This window comes from Sprattus sprattus (genome assembly GCF_963457725.1).
Source record: "Sprattus sprattus genome assembly, chromosome: 16".
NCBI classification, from domain to species: domain Eukaryota; kingdom Metazoa; phylum Chordata; class Actinopteri; order Clupeiformes; family Clupeidae; genus Sprattus; species Sprattus sprattus.
In genome coordinates this window covers 29,771,805-29,789,304 of record NC_137914.1, presented here as the reverse complement: position 1 = coordinate 29,789,304, position 17,500 = coordinate 29,771,805, and the positions used below count along the sequence as shown (strand labels likewise).

The following is a 17,500-nucleotide window of genomic DNA, read 5'->3' as shown; positions in this document are numbered from 1 at the left end:
TGTGCTGTCAAAAGAAATGTTTGTGCCACTATCTATCTATAAATCCAGGAATCTCTGTGTGTGGGTGTGTGTGTGTCAGTGTCAGTCTGTCTAGGGCGTATCTCCCTGACGGTAGATACGTTAGTTATGATATTTCGCAAGTAGCTTACGCATGTCATGAACCTGTGCATCCTTGATTTTGAAGATTTTTGAATTTATAGTTTGCGAGATATTTGTATTTTACCGTTTCCCGTAGGAAACAATGGGTTATCGTTTCCCGTCCCGTCGGCACTATGGGTAGTGACGTCACAACCAAACAATATACGCCTAGCAGTATCAAACAATATAAACTATCCTGCCTTCACTCAAAGTTCAGAATAGCGTTGGATACGAGGAGGTCCGCATTCAAATTCTTCTTGGTGAACAGATACAGACTTTTGCTCAGGTAATCTTAAGACAGTGATTGATTTGATCTATTCGTTTATTTTTAAGCTTCTTTATGTTAAGTTTCAAAGTAATGTAGCTTACGCATGTCATGAACCTGTGCATCCTTGATTTTGAAGATGTTTGAATTCATAGTTCGCTAGATATTTGTATTTTACCGTTTGCCGTACGGTGCAAACCCATGTCACCGATTTAGCGGTGTAGTACTCCACTCTTGCGTTGTGATTTTGATTGGCACCCAGCCTTTTATTCACACACTCTGACAGGTTTAATGAACACAGAGCAAAGACGATCACACACAGTATCTTCCAAATGACATCCTCTCCCAGCCAGGGTAAATGCAGACTGAGGTTTATAATATTGCAATAATGAGAAAACAAAGTACAAACGAATTACAACAGATACAGCGGGACACTTTTTTGTGAATGATGTCATAGTCATAGAACAGTCGTCGTCATAGATGTTACCCCCTACGGGCACTGCACTAGTAGTTTAAAAGATAATCCCGTTTGATTTTTCTCACGTGACGTCACTCCCCCGTCCGCATTCAAATCGCGTCAAAATGGTCTCTATGTTAAGTGCTACTACGTTAGTGCTGGTTTGTGCTGTTCAAATATTTTTTTTGGATACTTTACTTTTTAAGTAATTAATACAACTTTATTTTGCCCTCTTGTTATGCAACAACCAACCGAGCGTCAACCTTCAAATCGCGGCAAAATGGTCTCTATCGTTTGTGCCAGGTTTGTGCTGGTTTGTGCTGTTACAATAAACTAGTGCAGTGCCCGTAGGAATTATGCATTCTGTAGAGTTAGCAGACGTAGGTGTAGGCTAGCTGTGGTTCAGTGCAGAACTGGGAGGATATTATGATGACGTGGCCCGACATAACTTACAGCGAGAATTTCGCGTATTTTGTGGACTCCATAGCAACAGATGGGAAAGCAATGTACAATCTGAAAGCCTCCGAGGCTTATCAATATAAGCTACCATTTGTAGCGGCCACTCTTGCGTTGTGATTTTGATTGGCACCCAGCCGTTTATTCATACACTCTGACAGGTTTAATGAACACAGAGCAAAGGCGATCACACACAGTATCTTCCGAATGACAGCCTCTCCCAGCCAGGGTAAATGCAGACTGAGGTTTATAATATTGCAATAATGAGAAAACAAAGTCTACCCACGAATTACAACAGATACATCGGGACACATCTGAAAACCTCTCTCATTGCGTCAGTAGATGCATGAACGCATGGTCACTGGTCTAGGCTTACCATCAACATTGAATAGAAAGCTAACTCTTATACAAATACATCAAACTACAATATACTACTTAACATGGTAATGAGAGTTGGTTACATGCCAGGCCCATACGCATCAGCTGGGGTAACATCTATGACAACGACTGTTCTATGACTATGACATCATTCACGTCGCGCGGGTCCGCTACATAGTGCCTCACTACAGTGCCTACCGCAAACGGTAAAATACAAATATCTCGCGAACTATGAATTCAAAAATCTTCAAAATCAAGGATGCACAGGTTCATGACATGCGTAAGCTACATGCAAAATGTCATAACTAACGTAGCCTAACTACCGTCAGGGAGCTACGCCCTAGACAGACTTTGATGGATTACTATTCCCTGTCTGTTAAATGACTGTACAACTCTAGACATTACTTTGAAACTTAATATAAAGAAGCTTAAAAATAAACGAAACGAAATCAATCACTGTCTTAAGATTATAAAGAAACTTAAAAATAAACGAATAGATAAAATCAATCACTGTCTTAAGATTACCTGAGCAAAAGTCTGTATCTGTTCACCAAGAAGAATTTGAATGCGGACCTCCTTATCATATCCAACGCTATTCTGAACTTTGAGTGAAGGCAGGATAGTTTAATAACGCTGCGCGTTTGATTGTGACGTCACTACCCATAGTGCCGACGGGACGGGAAACGATAACCCATTGTTTCCTACGGGAAACGGTAAAATACAAATATCTCGCAAACTATAAATTCAAAAATCTTCAAAATCAAGGATGCACAGGTTCATGACATGCGTAAGCTACATGCGAAATCTCATAACTAACGTAACTACCGTCAGTGAGATACGCCCTAGACAGACTGACACCCACACAGAGATTCCTGGATTTATAGATAGATGTTTGTGATACTATTGTCAGGTCTGTGCTCTGTCCTTTTTCTGTTTTATAAGTTTGTCTCCCTTGGGTTGTCACGTGTTCTTTCTTTCTGTGTTTGTTTACCTTTGTAAATATTCTCTATTAGCCACTTTGTCACAGTATCAGCTGTCAGTAGCAGGGTCATGAGATGACGCACAAACAAGTGCCTGCACAGAGTGTAAACTCACCCAGCAGTCAACCACTGGACCACCTGACTGGCAAATCAGAGTTGGAAGGCTTTTTTGTATGTGCAGGCGCAGCTGACTTCATACAGAAGTTATGCTGACATCACACAGATATAGGCCGCTATTGGGTATCTTAACAAGTAGGCCTAGGACAATCAATTATTTTGACGGCACAAACGATAGAGACTATTTTGAGATTTCAAAGCGGACTGGGGGCTGGTGAGGTCAAGCGTGGGCATAAGCTTTAATATTAACCTAAAAACTATAGGCCTAGTTGTTACGAATTGAAGGTGATGTGCAGAACTTAAATGCACGACTAAGAACTCAGCAGTTGAATAAAGAACAAACGTTTACTGACAGGATACGGTACACAGGTAAGCAAACATAATCCAAATAGGGCACACAGGCAATAGAATAGTCGTTGTTCAGTCCGAGGTCGGAAACACGAGTAAACAATGAACATATACGGAGCACTGAGAAATACAATGAACACAACCTGAAATGACGAGAATGCAACGAGGAACAAGAATACAAGATTCTATACACCAACACCATGGATAACGAGGTAGGCTACAGGTGAAAACATTCAAGGCGGTGCAGACAATGAAGGGGAAGGGGCGTGAGGAGTCAGACATGAGGAGACAAAGGTAAACAAACACAGGAAGAAAGAACAGTGACAACCCAAGGGAGACAAACTTATAAAACAGAAAAAGGACAGAGCACAGACCTGACAATAGTATCACAAACATTTTTTTTAACAGCACAAACCAGCACAAACCTGGCACAAACGATAGAGACCATTTTGCCGCGATTTGAAGGTTGACGGTCGGTTGGTTGTTGCATAACAAGAGGGCAAAATAAAGTTGTATTAATTACTTAAAAAGTAAAGTATCCAAAAAAAATATTTGAACAGCACAAACCAGCACTAACGTAGCACTTAACATAGAGACCATTTTGACGCGATTTGAATGCGGACGGGGGAGTGACGTCACGTGAGAAAAATCAAACGGGATTATCTTTTAAACTATAGTGGCACAAACATTTATTTTGACAGCACAAAGCAGCACAAACAAAGCACTAACGATAGAGACCATTTTGACACGATTTGAACGTTCTAGGGGTGCTGGTTGCATAACAAGTGGTCTGTTTACATAACAAGAAGACAAAATAAAGTTGTATTAATTACTTAAAAAGTAAAGTATCAAAGACATTTATTTTAACAGCACAAACCAGCACTAACGTAGCACTAAAAATAGAGACCATTTTGACTCGATTTGAATGTGGACGGGGGGCTGAGTGACGTCACGTGAGAAACACCAAACGGGATTATCTTTTAAACTATAGTGGCACAAACATTTCTTTTAACAGCACAAACGTAGCACTAACGAAAGAGACCATTTTGACGCGATTTGACGGTGGACGGGGGGCTGAGTGACGTCGTGTGTGAAAAATCAAACGGGATTATCTTTGAAACCATAATAGCAAATCAATTTCTTTTGACGGCACAAACCAGCACTAACGTAGCACTAACGATTGGGACTATTTTTATGAGATTTGGGCGTGAACGGGGGGCTGAGTGACGTCACATGCCAGAAAATGCAATTTTGAATGACTCAAAATCCTTACCAGCACAAACGATAATTTTTACGGCACAAACCAGCACAAACCTAGCACAAACGAACAGCAGTGTTATTTTAATATTTTGAATAAGACGGGGGGCCAACTTCACACAGGTGACATGAGTGTGTGTGTGCGTGTGAGTGTGTGTGTGTGTGTGTGTGTGTGTGTGTGTGTGTGTGTGTGCGCATGTGTGAAAGTGTTTGTGTGCGAGTGTGTGTGTGTGTGTGTGTGTGTGTGTGTGTGAGTGTGAGTGTGAGTGTGTGTGTGTGTGTGTGTGTGTGTGAGTTAGTGTGTGTGTGTGTGTGTTGACACAGTGGGTATGGCCTAGATGAGGTTAACAGGATTGAGCACATACTTTTACTGACTGGACAGAGAGGGATTGTGTGTGCACCCATGAGAAAAGGGACTTGAGTATTATGTTCTTGTATGTGTGAAAGGTTGTGTGTGTGTGTGTGTGTGTGTGTGTACAGCGTGTGGTGTGAAAGGGTATATGGTGTATACTAAGAGGATTTTGTGTGGTGCGGCTTTCAAATGCGATGCGTGCATGTTTGTGTGTGTGTGTGTGTGTGTGTGTGTGTTTGTGTGTGTGTGTGTGTGTGTGTTTGGTGACAAAGTGGTTATGGCCTGGCTGAGGCTAACTGGATTGGATCTCCCATTTTTGCTTTTATGTTGCCCTGTCAGAATGAGCAGATGGCCTTCATCAGAGTGTGTAAGTGGTGGCCTTTACAGTGTGTGTTTATGTGTGTGTTAGTGATGGCCTACATCATTGTGTGTTAGTGATGGCCTACATCAGTGTGTGTTTATGTGTGTGTGTGTGTGTGTGTTAGTGATGGCCTACTGTACATCAGTGTGTATTTATGTGTGTGTTAGTGATGGCCTACTGTACATCAGTGTGTGTTTATGTGTGTGTTAGTGATGGCCTACATCAGTGTATATTTATGTGTGTGTGTTAGTGATGGCCTACATCAGTGTGTGTTTATGTGTGTGTGTTAGTGATGGGATGGGTCTCCTTTTGGGACGCCCAGTTGAGCTGCATGTGAGGGATCTACCAGCGCAAAGAAAGTCCCATGTGAAATCATCTTGTGTGTGTGTGTGTCTGTTAGTGCATGGCTGTGTGTATATGAGTATTTCTGTGTGTGTGTGTGTGTCTGTGTGTGTGTGCGCGTGTAAGTGTAAGTGCGTGTGTGTTTCTGTGCGTGTGTGTACGTGTAAGTGTGTGTGCATGTGCATTTAAGTGTGTGTGTGTGTGTGTGTGAGGTGAGTGTGAATCCGGTAGCCCCCATCGGCCCTCTGTGTAAATACGGGTCCTGGGACTGAGTTCTTATCAGCTATTCAAGTGAATTATGAGGAAATGAGTGATAAAAGCAGAAGCTTATTTATAGTCGTCTGGTAGGTTGATTTTAAATGGATATGCTAATAGATTATAAAAGGAAAATATGGAATGGTAATTTAAACCTTCCCCTTTGATGACATAAAAATACCCTCCAGGTCATTAATATTCATATTTATCCCAATATTCCTCTTAGATTTATGCAGAGTTAGATATTTCTCGTCTCCAACTCGAATTATAATGAAACATCTTTGAGTCCACACCAGCAGAACCCACTGTGCCAGAAAATATGTTCCTGCTGCTGTATGTGTGTGCTTCCGTGTGTGTGTGTTTGTGTGTGTGTGTGTGTGTGTGTGTGTGAGTGTGTGTGTGTGTTTGTGTGTGTGTGTTTGTGTGTGCTTGCATGCATCTTTGTGCTTGTGTGTGTGTGTATGTTTTCATGATTTTGAGCATCTGCATGTTTGTGCATGCTTATGTGTGCTAGGGATGTGCAAAAATATCGTTTTATTGATAAATCGCTTTTTTGAAATCAATCTGTGCAATTTCTGGATCAAAGGCTTTAGGCTATAATGCTAATATTTCAGCTTCCTAGGTTCATTTCTGCAATGGTTAAACATACCAGAACTGTCATATTAAAGGTAATCAAAATAGTACCAGTACTCTGCATTAAATAGCTCTCTTGTTCAACTTGTGTGAAATGCGCATAGATTGGATTTCATATTTTTTTTCACTCTTAAAGCAGCTATACCCATGTGTGCCTCAAATAAAAAGAATTTGGAAGACAAGCCTTTGGCCTTTCTTAAGTGGTTCTCCAGGACTGAATTTGTAAACTTGTCTTCCCTTTAGAGTTGGGTGCACAGACGTCACGTTTTTCCCTGGACAGTCCTGTTTTTCAGCACCTTTTTTAGCAGTGCCCCAACTTAATCTGATAAAAAATAAAATGTCCGTGTTTTTCTCTTTCTTTTAACTGAAACTTTAATAAAGGGGTAACTGGCATATGATAAGGGCTACGGGAACTCAATTTACTCATGGAAAGATCGTATGCAGATGATGGAGAAGACAAGTACTGCACAGAGGTGTACACCTACCAAAACTTGCTAAGCCTTCTGTGTTTTCCTATGGCTGAACAGCAATGGCCAGACCCATATTACATCTGCTCTATTTAAACAAACAGGGGGGGATGTGTGAGTGTGTGTGTGTTTCTGTGAACATACAGCAGAGAACACACACACACACACACACAAGCTGTTGCTGTCACAGGTGGTGGTGTGCCCGACCTCTGGCCTGCTACACTGAAGGGCAGTTAGGGGCAGTGAGGGGCGTGTTACCCTTGCCCAGTCTGACTGCTGATGCCAGGCCAGATGCCCTGAGCCTCTCTGAAGGCTGTCACTGCCCATCACATAACCCTGATCAACCCTTCCTGATTGCATTAAACACACTCACAGGCACACACACACACACACATGCACAGACACAGACACACACACCCGCACACGCACAGGCACACGCTGACACACACACACACACACACACACACACACACACACACACACACACACACAAACACACACACATACAGATACACATACTGACCAGCAGACCTTCATACTGTAGCTATGTCCGTACATACAGACACACTCTAAGATGATGGCACCAGTGTTTTATCATTGGTCACGTAAAATGCAGCCATCCACTGGTTTACGGTCGCAAAGTACACTTAAATATCCAACTTGCTACCGAAAAGTTTTACTGTTGTTGGTAAAAGTCCACGCCAGGTTTGAATCTAATCTGTTTTGCTTGAATCGATCTCACCCGGTAGTATGCGCCTATTGACTAATCCTATTGACTATCCTATTCGTCAATTGAATATACAGTAGTAGAGATTTTGCCGATCCCTACACAAAAGCATGGACACACAATCTGTCGCAGGTGTCTTTTCAAGTATGTAAATGACAACTGGTGCAGATATCAGAAAATAGTTGAAGGGGAAAAGCTTGTTATTATTATTTTTTAAGTACCATTAACGCTGTTCTAGATACCCCCTAATCTGCTTGTCTTGATGTTTCCTCAGATATCTGAGAAACATTCTTAGACTTTTTTATTGATCAGATTAGAGGTCTCATCTCTTAAGACTCATCCATCAATGTCACCTGCTCCGCTGCTCTGCTCTGCTCTGCACTGTCCCTTTCTCCTGGGGGAAATGATCAGTCATATGACATTTCAGCCTACTCCACAGAAATTTTGGAGAAAGCTGTACTTTTTACTCTAATCCTCATTTTCAATGTTCATAATTTTATTTTTGGGGTTTACTAGATTAGCGGAACGGAGTCGAATATCAGCACACGTCGAATATCGGCTGCATACCGCGTTGTCATGTTTACATTCACTCTCGTGATCAACTTCGGACACCAATGAAGAGAAACGTAATCTCCCACAAAAATATGGCATTTAAGCTTTACTTGTGGAAAAAATTAACTCTGTAGACCTAATTTAAGCTTGCGAAATATATATTTTTTTTATAGTGCACTTTTGCGTGTACCTAATAGTGTGGAACACTCAGTGGCGCGACGAATATTTCGTTTGGTCTTTAAGTTGTACCGTCGGATTAGTTCTCTCCAAGACGAAGTTTAACTGTCATTTTAAACTGTCATATCAAATGCCAAAACAGATACCATGACATAATGTAAGTACGGATGCTCACAGAGATCAAATCCGATTACTCTGGTCGTTTAGACCCATGTCAATATGAAAGGCACTAGTTGAGAAATTGGACGGAAGAAGTTCGCCTTCCGTAGTTGCGTTTACAGTTTACCTAAAACAGAGTTGAATTAGATACAAATGTTGTATTTCCACTAACAATAGTACAATTACAATACCCTTATATTGATGTCTTAATTTTTAATACATAACATACATAATCACGCCATGTTTGTTTTGTGCAGGTTTAAGTGAATAGACTGCACCTACAACTGAATCAGGTCAAAGAAAGCCCACAAAATACCCTAATTAAACTAAAATAACACTATTGAGATTAACGTTTTCTTGACAAAACATATTGTGACTAAGGCATTTGTACAGAAATTAAACCAGGATATGTCAAAGCAAGAGGAAAAGCATTTTATTATCATGAATTCAACGCGGTAAGTGGAACAAAGTGGGAGTGCTCGATATTTGACTCATTTAAAAACGTACTCGAAAACGTGTCACCGTAAACATTAACATAGATATTTAGAAATACGGTTTCTTACGGTGTTAAACGAGTCGTATAAGTTGAAAAGGACAAAAATCTCTCTCGAAAACCCTTGGTTTTGGTAAGTTTATACCTAACGTTAATCTATAAATAGACATAGTATAGCGATTTCTTAACAAAGCCGCCGATATTCGACATAGTTACGCTAACATGCTTCAATGTTCCAATCACACATTATTTTTCTCATACTGAACACATCTATTCACCCTCTGTCTGAATCGCTTTCTTTTTCTCATACTGTATAGCTACATCTATACACCCTCTGTCTTAAGGCATTTGCATGGTTATCCAATTCACCTCGTACGACTTCACGAGAGACACGCCCTTTCTAATCTGATGATTGTACGACTCACCTCTACCTGCATGGTTCTACGAGGGGCTGTGGAGATTACCAACGGTTTATTATGATGTTACAAGGCCATTACAGCATCAACAACAAACTATAAAATAAGAAATCGTTTGTTTTTATCCCGTGTATTTTTAGTTAATGATCAGAGGCTGTTGTTGTGAAATGAATTACTAACGACAATGACCAAGCTCGCGGTAATTGTCGAATATTTTCTATTATTATACCACACAAACAGTTCTGCTTTTTTACGTCTACAATTCAGGTTCTTTACAATTTAATCATTTACACTGCATGCTCTGCTAACTCAAACACAAAGAGGCTGTTCGAAAACCAAGAAATGTTTTTATTATTCCTGTAATTAGACGACGTCTCCCTATGCTTTAGGCTATATGCGGCAAGAGCCACAATGGAGCAAGGAAGAAGGGAGATGTCGGTTTTCCTCCTGCATCGCCGCTGGTGCCCTTCATAGTTTTTTTCATTTTTACAAACTTGTCCCTGATCTTCCTCCAACTCCTAATGCACACTTGGACCTCCAGCCCCAGGTTCCCAGCGATCTCTCAGCGATTTTTTTAAAAACGGAGGTGCTGTCATATAGGGAACGAAACAGGAAACGTCATTTTAGCCAGGGGTGTCGGACAGCTCGGATCGGATAGTGAGAAAATTCAAGCGGTGCTCCAGAGGCCATCCGACACCCTCGGATGGCTCTCCGAGGTGCTCAAAGGTGTGGTCCCACTTCAAGGAGGGCGTTTAAGGGCGTGCCTCGTGAGATCAGAGAGCACGATCGGACAAGCATGTGAGCGCCTTTAGAGTTCCTGTGTCTTTAAGCCCCTGTCCAGAGCCCAGTGTGCTCTGATTGGTCAGGTAGATGGGCAATAAGGATTGTGTTCCAAGATTGCATCATCTTGTAACAAAGGAAAGGGCTGGAATTCTAATGAGGTGTTTGAGCCAGCTGAGACAAGTGGTTTCCGTGGGACAGAGTTACTTTGGGCTTCAGTTACTTGCACATAAAAGCCATATAACACACTAAAGAAAGGGAAAAGCATAACAGGTCCTCTATAAAGGCACTACTCTGGAGTGGTTAAGGTCTTACCTGCATGACAGAAGTTTGGACTGTCTTGGATATCAAGGCTTGGATGGCCTTATATTTTGTAAACTTTAATGAGAATAAAACTGATGTCCTGACATTGGGACCAAATGGTGCCTGTGATGCCGCTCATATGGACCCAATGGTGACACAAATGCCCCTCATGTGGACCCAGTGGTGCCTCTGATGTCCATCATATGGACCCAACGGTGCCTCTACCCCTCATATGAACATTATGGTGTCTGTGATGCCCCACATATGGCCCTATGCTTCCAGGAACCACATGTAAAACCATCTGAAACAAACCTGGGCGTTAAAATGATTTTAAATTGGACAAACAGATCAAGTGTGATTAAATCTGGCTTTTTCCAACTGAGGTCAAGCCCTTTTTTATCATTTAATGAGTTTGAAAGGATTCTACAAGCTTGTATTTAACCCTGGCTGGACTGCTGTAATGCCCTGTATGGTGGTGTTAGCCAAGCCTCACTCTCACGCTAGCCTTTGGTCCAGAATGCTGCAGCTCATCTCCTAACAGGAACACGCAAGCAAGAGCACCTTTCCCCATACTGGTCTCTCTTCTCTGGGCTCCCTTCTCTGGGCTCTCTTCTCTCGCTCCCTGTGTGTTTGAGGTTTCATTTAGAGATTGTATTGTTTGACTCTAAATTGTTCAAAGGGCCTCTCTCTGACCTTTATCAACGTCCAATCGGGGTCACTCAGGCCCACTGACCAGCTCCTTCTGGTGTCCTATCAAGGTCACTCAGGGCCACTGACCAGCTCCTTTGTCCCAAAATCCTGACTGAAGCACGGAGGAGACTGGGCCTGTGCAGTTCTAGACCCCAAACTCCAGAGTTGCCTCTGCATGTAAGGCTGGCTCCTACACTGCCTGTTTTAAATTCCATCTTAAAGCACATGTTTACTCCTTGGCTTTTAACTCAGGAGTTGCCTTTTCTGTTTTATTGCTGTGGTCTCATGGCTTTTTTTATTGTCTTTTTTGTGTTATATTGTGTTGTTTTACGGTTTCATGGTTTTTGCTATTTGCTTTGGTCAACTGCTGTTGTTTTTAAATGTGCTTTATAAATTAATTTGACTTTGACACACACACACACACACACACACACACACACACTCACACACACACACACACACACACACACACACACACACATACACGGTTAGGGCTAAACCTAATTAGGGCTGTATTGTATTAGAAATGCCAGACACCACAACACAGTCCAGTAACCCGGGTGTGGCAAACAGATAAACAGCCTTTAATGTAAGTTTCTCATCTCTGAGCGTCTAACATCAGCACGGACCAGCAGCAGTGAACAGCAAGACGGAAAACGCCATTTATCTTGCTTATGTCTGCAGCCTGTGGGAACATGCTAGAATTCCACAAACACACACACCTGACTCACGAAGACACAAAATCCACACTGATGAAGCACACACACACACACAGACACACACACACAGACACACACACACACAGACACACACACAGACACACACACAGACACACACACACACACAGACACACACACACACACACACACACACAAACACACACACACACAGTAATGCAGCACTCAGCACAGAGAGGAAAGGTTTTCCTCTCTCCACGCGAAGCAGCAGACACACACACACACACACACACACACACACACACACACAGGAACCACATTCAGCAACTAGTACAGAGGGAGAATGAGATTCAGAATCCAATAATACGCTCCCATAAGCCTTGGCTCTGGCTCAAGAGATGAAACTGTCTGAAGTCCACTTGGAGCGCTTTCATTTCAAGACAATCAGAACCGTGTCCATTTGGGACAGAACTCCAGCGCCAGCCAGCAGACTGGTCTGACGCTGCACAAAATCAAGTCCAGAGCTGCAGTGCTAATGATTCAGTGGATTCAGATTCACTCCAAAATCCATAGATCCTGTTTCAACACACACACAGCCCATCACCACCTTACCACATACACACACACACACACACACACACACACACAGACACACACACACACACACACACACACACACACACACACACACACACCACCACCACCACCACGCCCACCAACATTACAGTTTAGGAGATCTTACCCAGCCAGTGTTCGCCTGTAATCTTGCCAAAGCCCTCACGGTACGCCTCCCAGTCACGGAAGAAGTTGACGGATCCATCCTCACGCCTCTGAATCACCTGCAGAGGGATGATCCAAATCACAATAATAAAGATCATGAGCAAAAAGAGCATAGCTCAGGGCAAACTGTTAGGTTCCGTAGGGAAAAAGAGACCCAATAGCAGACCAAGAATTGCGGGCAAAAAACTTGTATTTATTTGTCCACGAATGTTAATCAAAAAGGTTCAAAAAGTCCAAACATAAAATATGCAAAAGTCAAAGTCAAAAGGTAACACTCAAAAGATCCAAAATACAAAGCAGGCAGAGCAAAAGAGAAAAAACACAAAAACAACAACTTATCTCACACTGGCAGATACTCAGAGAAAGCAGAAGAGTTAAACTCTAGAAACCAGGTCAGACAGACAGAGTCTTTCACACAGACCTTAGGTGACGATCAGACATGGAACACTGGGGAGACTGAACTTAAATACAAGAAGGGAGACATGCAATTGGTGGGAAACAAACCGGGGACAGGAGAAACTAATTAAGACAATGAGTGGACTGATTAACGGACAGGTGTGGTTATTGGTGACAGGGAATCCAGGAAGTGACAGAGGGCAGGTGGGGGCGGAGTCTAGAACACAACAGAAACACATGGCATAACAACACACGAACACATGTCAAAACAAACACAAGACAGAGTCCCTTGAGCAGCAGGGAGGATACTAACAGTACCCCCCCCTTAATGAACGCCTCTAGGCGCTTTCTTGGGTGGGATGGGGTGCTGGCGATGGAAATCCTTGCGGAGCGAGGGGTCCATGATGTGCCGGGTCGGAACCCAGCACCTTTCTTCAGGACCGTAGCCCTCCCAGTCAACGAGGTACTGGAGACCTCGGCCCCGGCGGCGAACATCCAGTAGCTTGCGTACAGTGTACACCTCTGATCCGTCAATGAGACGTGGGGGTGGGGGGGGTTTGGGGGCAGGATGTAACGGGCTGCGGATGAAGGGTTTAATTTTAGAAACATGGAAGGTAGGGTGGATACGTCGCAGGGGACCGGGGAGGTTGAGACGGACTGCAGTGCGGCTGATGACCTTGGTGATGGGGAAGGGTCCGATGAAGCGGGGAGTGAGCTTGCGGGACTCAGTCTTTAGAGGAAGGTCCTTGGTGGAGAGCCACACGCGCTGTCCCTCTCGATATGGGGGAGGTCGGGAGCGACGTTTGTCGGCTTGCACCTTCATCGCAGCAGAGGAGCGGAGAAGAGCTGAGCGTGTGCGCTTCCACGTCCGGCGGCAGCGGCGGATGAGTGCCTCTGCAGAGGGTACCCCCACCTCTGTCTCTTGGTCTGAAAAAAGAGGTGGCTGATAGCCCAGGGAACACTCAAAGGGGGACAGACCAGTGGAGGACGAAATGTGGGAGTTGATGGCATACTCAGCCCATGGTAACTGCTGGCTCCAAGAAGTGGGGTTCTGGGAGGCCAAACAGCGCAGCACCGTCTCTAGCTGTTGGTTCGCCCTCTCGCATTGGCCATTGGACTGCGGATGAAACCCAGAAGTTAGATAAACAGAAGCACCAATCAATTTACAGAAGGCCTTCCAAAAACTAGAGGTAAATTGCGGCCCCCTGTCTGAAACTACTTCAGAAGGTAGCCCATGGAACTTAAAAACATGTCGGACCATCAACATCGCTGTCTCCTTGGCAGAAGGAAGCTTAAAAAGAGGGATGAAGTGGACCGACTTGGAAAAACGATCCACAACAGTGAGGATCGTGGTGTTACCCTCCGATGGGGGTAGTCCAGTGACAAAGTCGAGGGCAATATGGGACCAAGGTCTTCTCGGAACAGGCAGGGGCTGCAGCAGGCCAGCAGGTGGTCGGGTGGAAGTCTTGTTGCGGGCACAAACTGGGCAGGTTTGGACAAACCTTTGGACCTCCTCTTTCATGGAAGGCCACCAGAACCTTCGGGCGATGAAGGCTTGAGTCCGTCTGGATCCCGGGTGGCCGGACAGCTGGGTAGAATGGCCCCACTGCAAAACCTGTGGGCGGACAGCACTAGGGACATAAAGGCGGTTATTAGGACATTGACTGGGCCCTGCTTCATTACCCTGGGCTGCAGTCACAATGGACTCAATATCAAACTGTGCTGCCCCTACAACACAATGCGGCGGAAGGATGGTGTTGGGTTCTTGGAGTCTCTCATCAGGGCTGAACCTTCGGGACAGTGCATCAGGCTTCACGTTCTTGTGGCCAGGGCGGTAGGACAATGTGAAGTTGAACCTGGAGAAAAACAGGGACCAGCGGGCTTGGCGGGGGTTGAGTCTTTTGGCGGTGCGGATGTATTCGAGGTTCTTATGGTCTGTCCAGACCAGAAATGGCACAGAGGAACCCTCCAGCCAGTGTCTCCACTCCTCCAAGGCCATCTTTACTGCTAGCAGTTCCCTATTGCCAACATCATAATTGCGTTCAGTGGGGGTGAGACGGTGGGAAAGGAAAGCACAAGGATGGACCTTGTTATCCTTGGCCGAGCGTTGGGAAAGCACCGCTCCAATGCCAATGTCCGAGGCATCAACCTCCACAATGAACTGATGGTCAGGATCAGGTTGGATCAGGATCGGGGCGGAGGTGAACCGTTGCTTGAGTGCGCAGAACGCTCCTTCTGCTGATGAGGACCATGTGAACTTGACAGCCGGCGAAGTCAGAGCCGTGAGGGGGGCTGCCAATGTACCATAATTACGGATAAAACGGCGGTAAAAGTTAGCGAAACCAAGGAAGCTTTGAAGCTCCTTGCGGCTAGAAGGAGCTGGCCACTCCAGTACTGCTCTGACCTTCTGTTGGTCCATCTGGATGGCTCCGGGTGATATGACATACCCCAGAAAGGCAACAGTGTCCTGATGGAACTCGCACTTTTCAGCCTTAACAAACAGTTGGTTCTCGAGGAGACGTTGCAAGACCCTACGGACATGAAGAACATGGTCAGATAAAGATTTGGAAAAAATTAAAATATCATCGAGGTACACGAAAACAAACTGATTCAGCATATCTCTGAGTACATCATTTATCAATGCCTGAAACACAGCTGGGGCATTAGTGAGACCAAAGGGTAACACGAGGTATTCATAGTGGCCGGATGAGGTATTGAATGCTGTCTTCCATTCGTCCCCCTCACGAATGCGGACGAGATGGTAGGCATTCCTTAGGTCCAGCTTGGTAAAAACAGAGGCCCCTTGAAGCAGCTCAAAGGCAGAAGACATAAGGGGTAAAGGGTAACGGTTCTTGACCGTTATGTTATTGAGCCCACGATAGTCAATACATGGGCGTAAGGAACCATCCTTCTTGCCAACAAAAAAGAATCCTGCACCTGCAGGAGAGGAGGACGGGCGGATTATGCCTGCTGCCAGAGACTCCTGGACATACTTGTCCATGGCTTCAGTTTCTGGTCGGGACAAGGAATAAAGTCGACCTCTAGGGGGAGACGTGCCAGGTAGGAGGTCAATACAGCAGTCGTAGGGGCGATGAGGGGGTAGAGAAGAAGCCCTGGATTTGCTGAAGACCGTCTTGAGGTCCAAATACTCTTGGGGAACAGCTGTTAGGTCCGGGAATTCCTCTGAAGCCCCTGGCACTAGAGACAGTGGGGTTTGGGCACAAAGGAGACAGTGGGAATGACAGAACGGGCTCCAACCCACAATTGCCCTACTCACCCAGTCAATGTGTGGGTTGTGTTTGGCAAGCCAGGGGTGGCCAAGAACCATGGGTGCATGCGGAGAATCAATAATAAAAAAACTCACTTGCTCATGATGGTTGCCCGAAAGGCAAAGGTCCACAGGAACGCTTGCTTGCGTGATTTTGGCCAACCTCTGGCCATTCAATGCATTGGCCATCATTGGAGTCCTGAGCTCAACAGTTGGTAATCCCCACTGAGCCACAAAGGAGGAGTCAATGAAATTCTCCTCCGCACCAGAGTCGATCAGTGCCACCACCTCCTGTTGTTGGTCCTTCCACCTCAAGATGGCAGGAAGGAGAGTTCGTTGCTTTGAGGAGGGTTGTACGGGGGTCACGCTCACCAGTACCCCTCCTACTGGTGAGCATTGGCTTTTACTGGGCAGGTGGAAATGAAGTGCCCAGGCTGGCCGCAGTACAGGCAGGAGCGAGAGCTGAGTCTTCTTTGTCGCTCTGCCGTGGTCAGGCGGGTGCGGTCAATTTGCATGGGTTCTGACCCAGACGAGTCAGAGGCAGACAGGAATGTTGGCTGGGCAGCAGGAGTGGGAAAAAAGGCCTGAGAGGGACCCCTAAGGGCTCTTGCCCGTCGGCGCTGTTGTAGCCGTGTGTCGATGCGGATGGCAAGGTCCACTAGGCCCTCACAGGTGTCAGGCAGGGTATGGGCGACGAGCTCGTCTTTGATCTCTTCAGACAGCCCGTTCAGGAAAGTGTCAAACAGAGCCTCCTGATTCCACCCCGAAGATGTTGCGAGGGTTTGAAAATCGATTGCAAAGTCAGACACTGACCTGCGTCCCTGGTGGATGTGTAGCAACTCTCGTGCAGCCTCATGCCCGTGCTTAGAGCGGTCAAAAATTCTCCTCATCTCAGCCGCAAATCCCTCGAAATCACCACAGGAGGAAGCTCTGGCCTCCCAGAGCGCGGTTCCCCATTCTCTGGCCCGCCCGGACAGCTGGGTGATCACATAGGCCACCTTGGCACGCTCAGAGGGAAAGGTGGTTGGTTGTAGTTCAAAAATGAGGGAACATTGAGACAGGAAGGAACGGCAGGTACCAGGCTCGCCAGAGTATTTCTCAGGAGGGGGCAGTCTGGGTTCATGAGCAGGCCGTGAAGACGAGGTGCCAGGAGCAGCCACAGATGACTGAGAGAGTTGAATCGGCTGGATCTGGGCGGCCAGGTCTCTGATGCTTGAAGCGACGGCCTCCAGCTGAGTCTGATGCCGCCCCAGGACAATGCCTTGTTGCTCCAGGA

At 45.2% G+C, this 17,500-nt stretch overlaps 1 protein-coding gene across 1 annotated transcript in view; it reads right to left on the bottom strand.

Annotated features, from left to right (window-relative positions):
- fibcd1a (fibrinogen C domain containing 1a) overlaps positions 1-17,500 on the bottom strand; it is a gene marked incomplete at both ends in the record, with an annotated part of 121,949 nt that overhangs the window by 38,358 nt on the left and 66,091 nt on the right. The window contains one exon of the mRNA XM_080854645.1: positions 12,523-12,619. Within this exon, the coding sequence (XP_080710771.1) occupies positions 12,523-12,619 (97 nt within the window). The remainder of the gene's footprint in view (positions 1-12,522; positions 12,620-17,500) is intronic.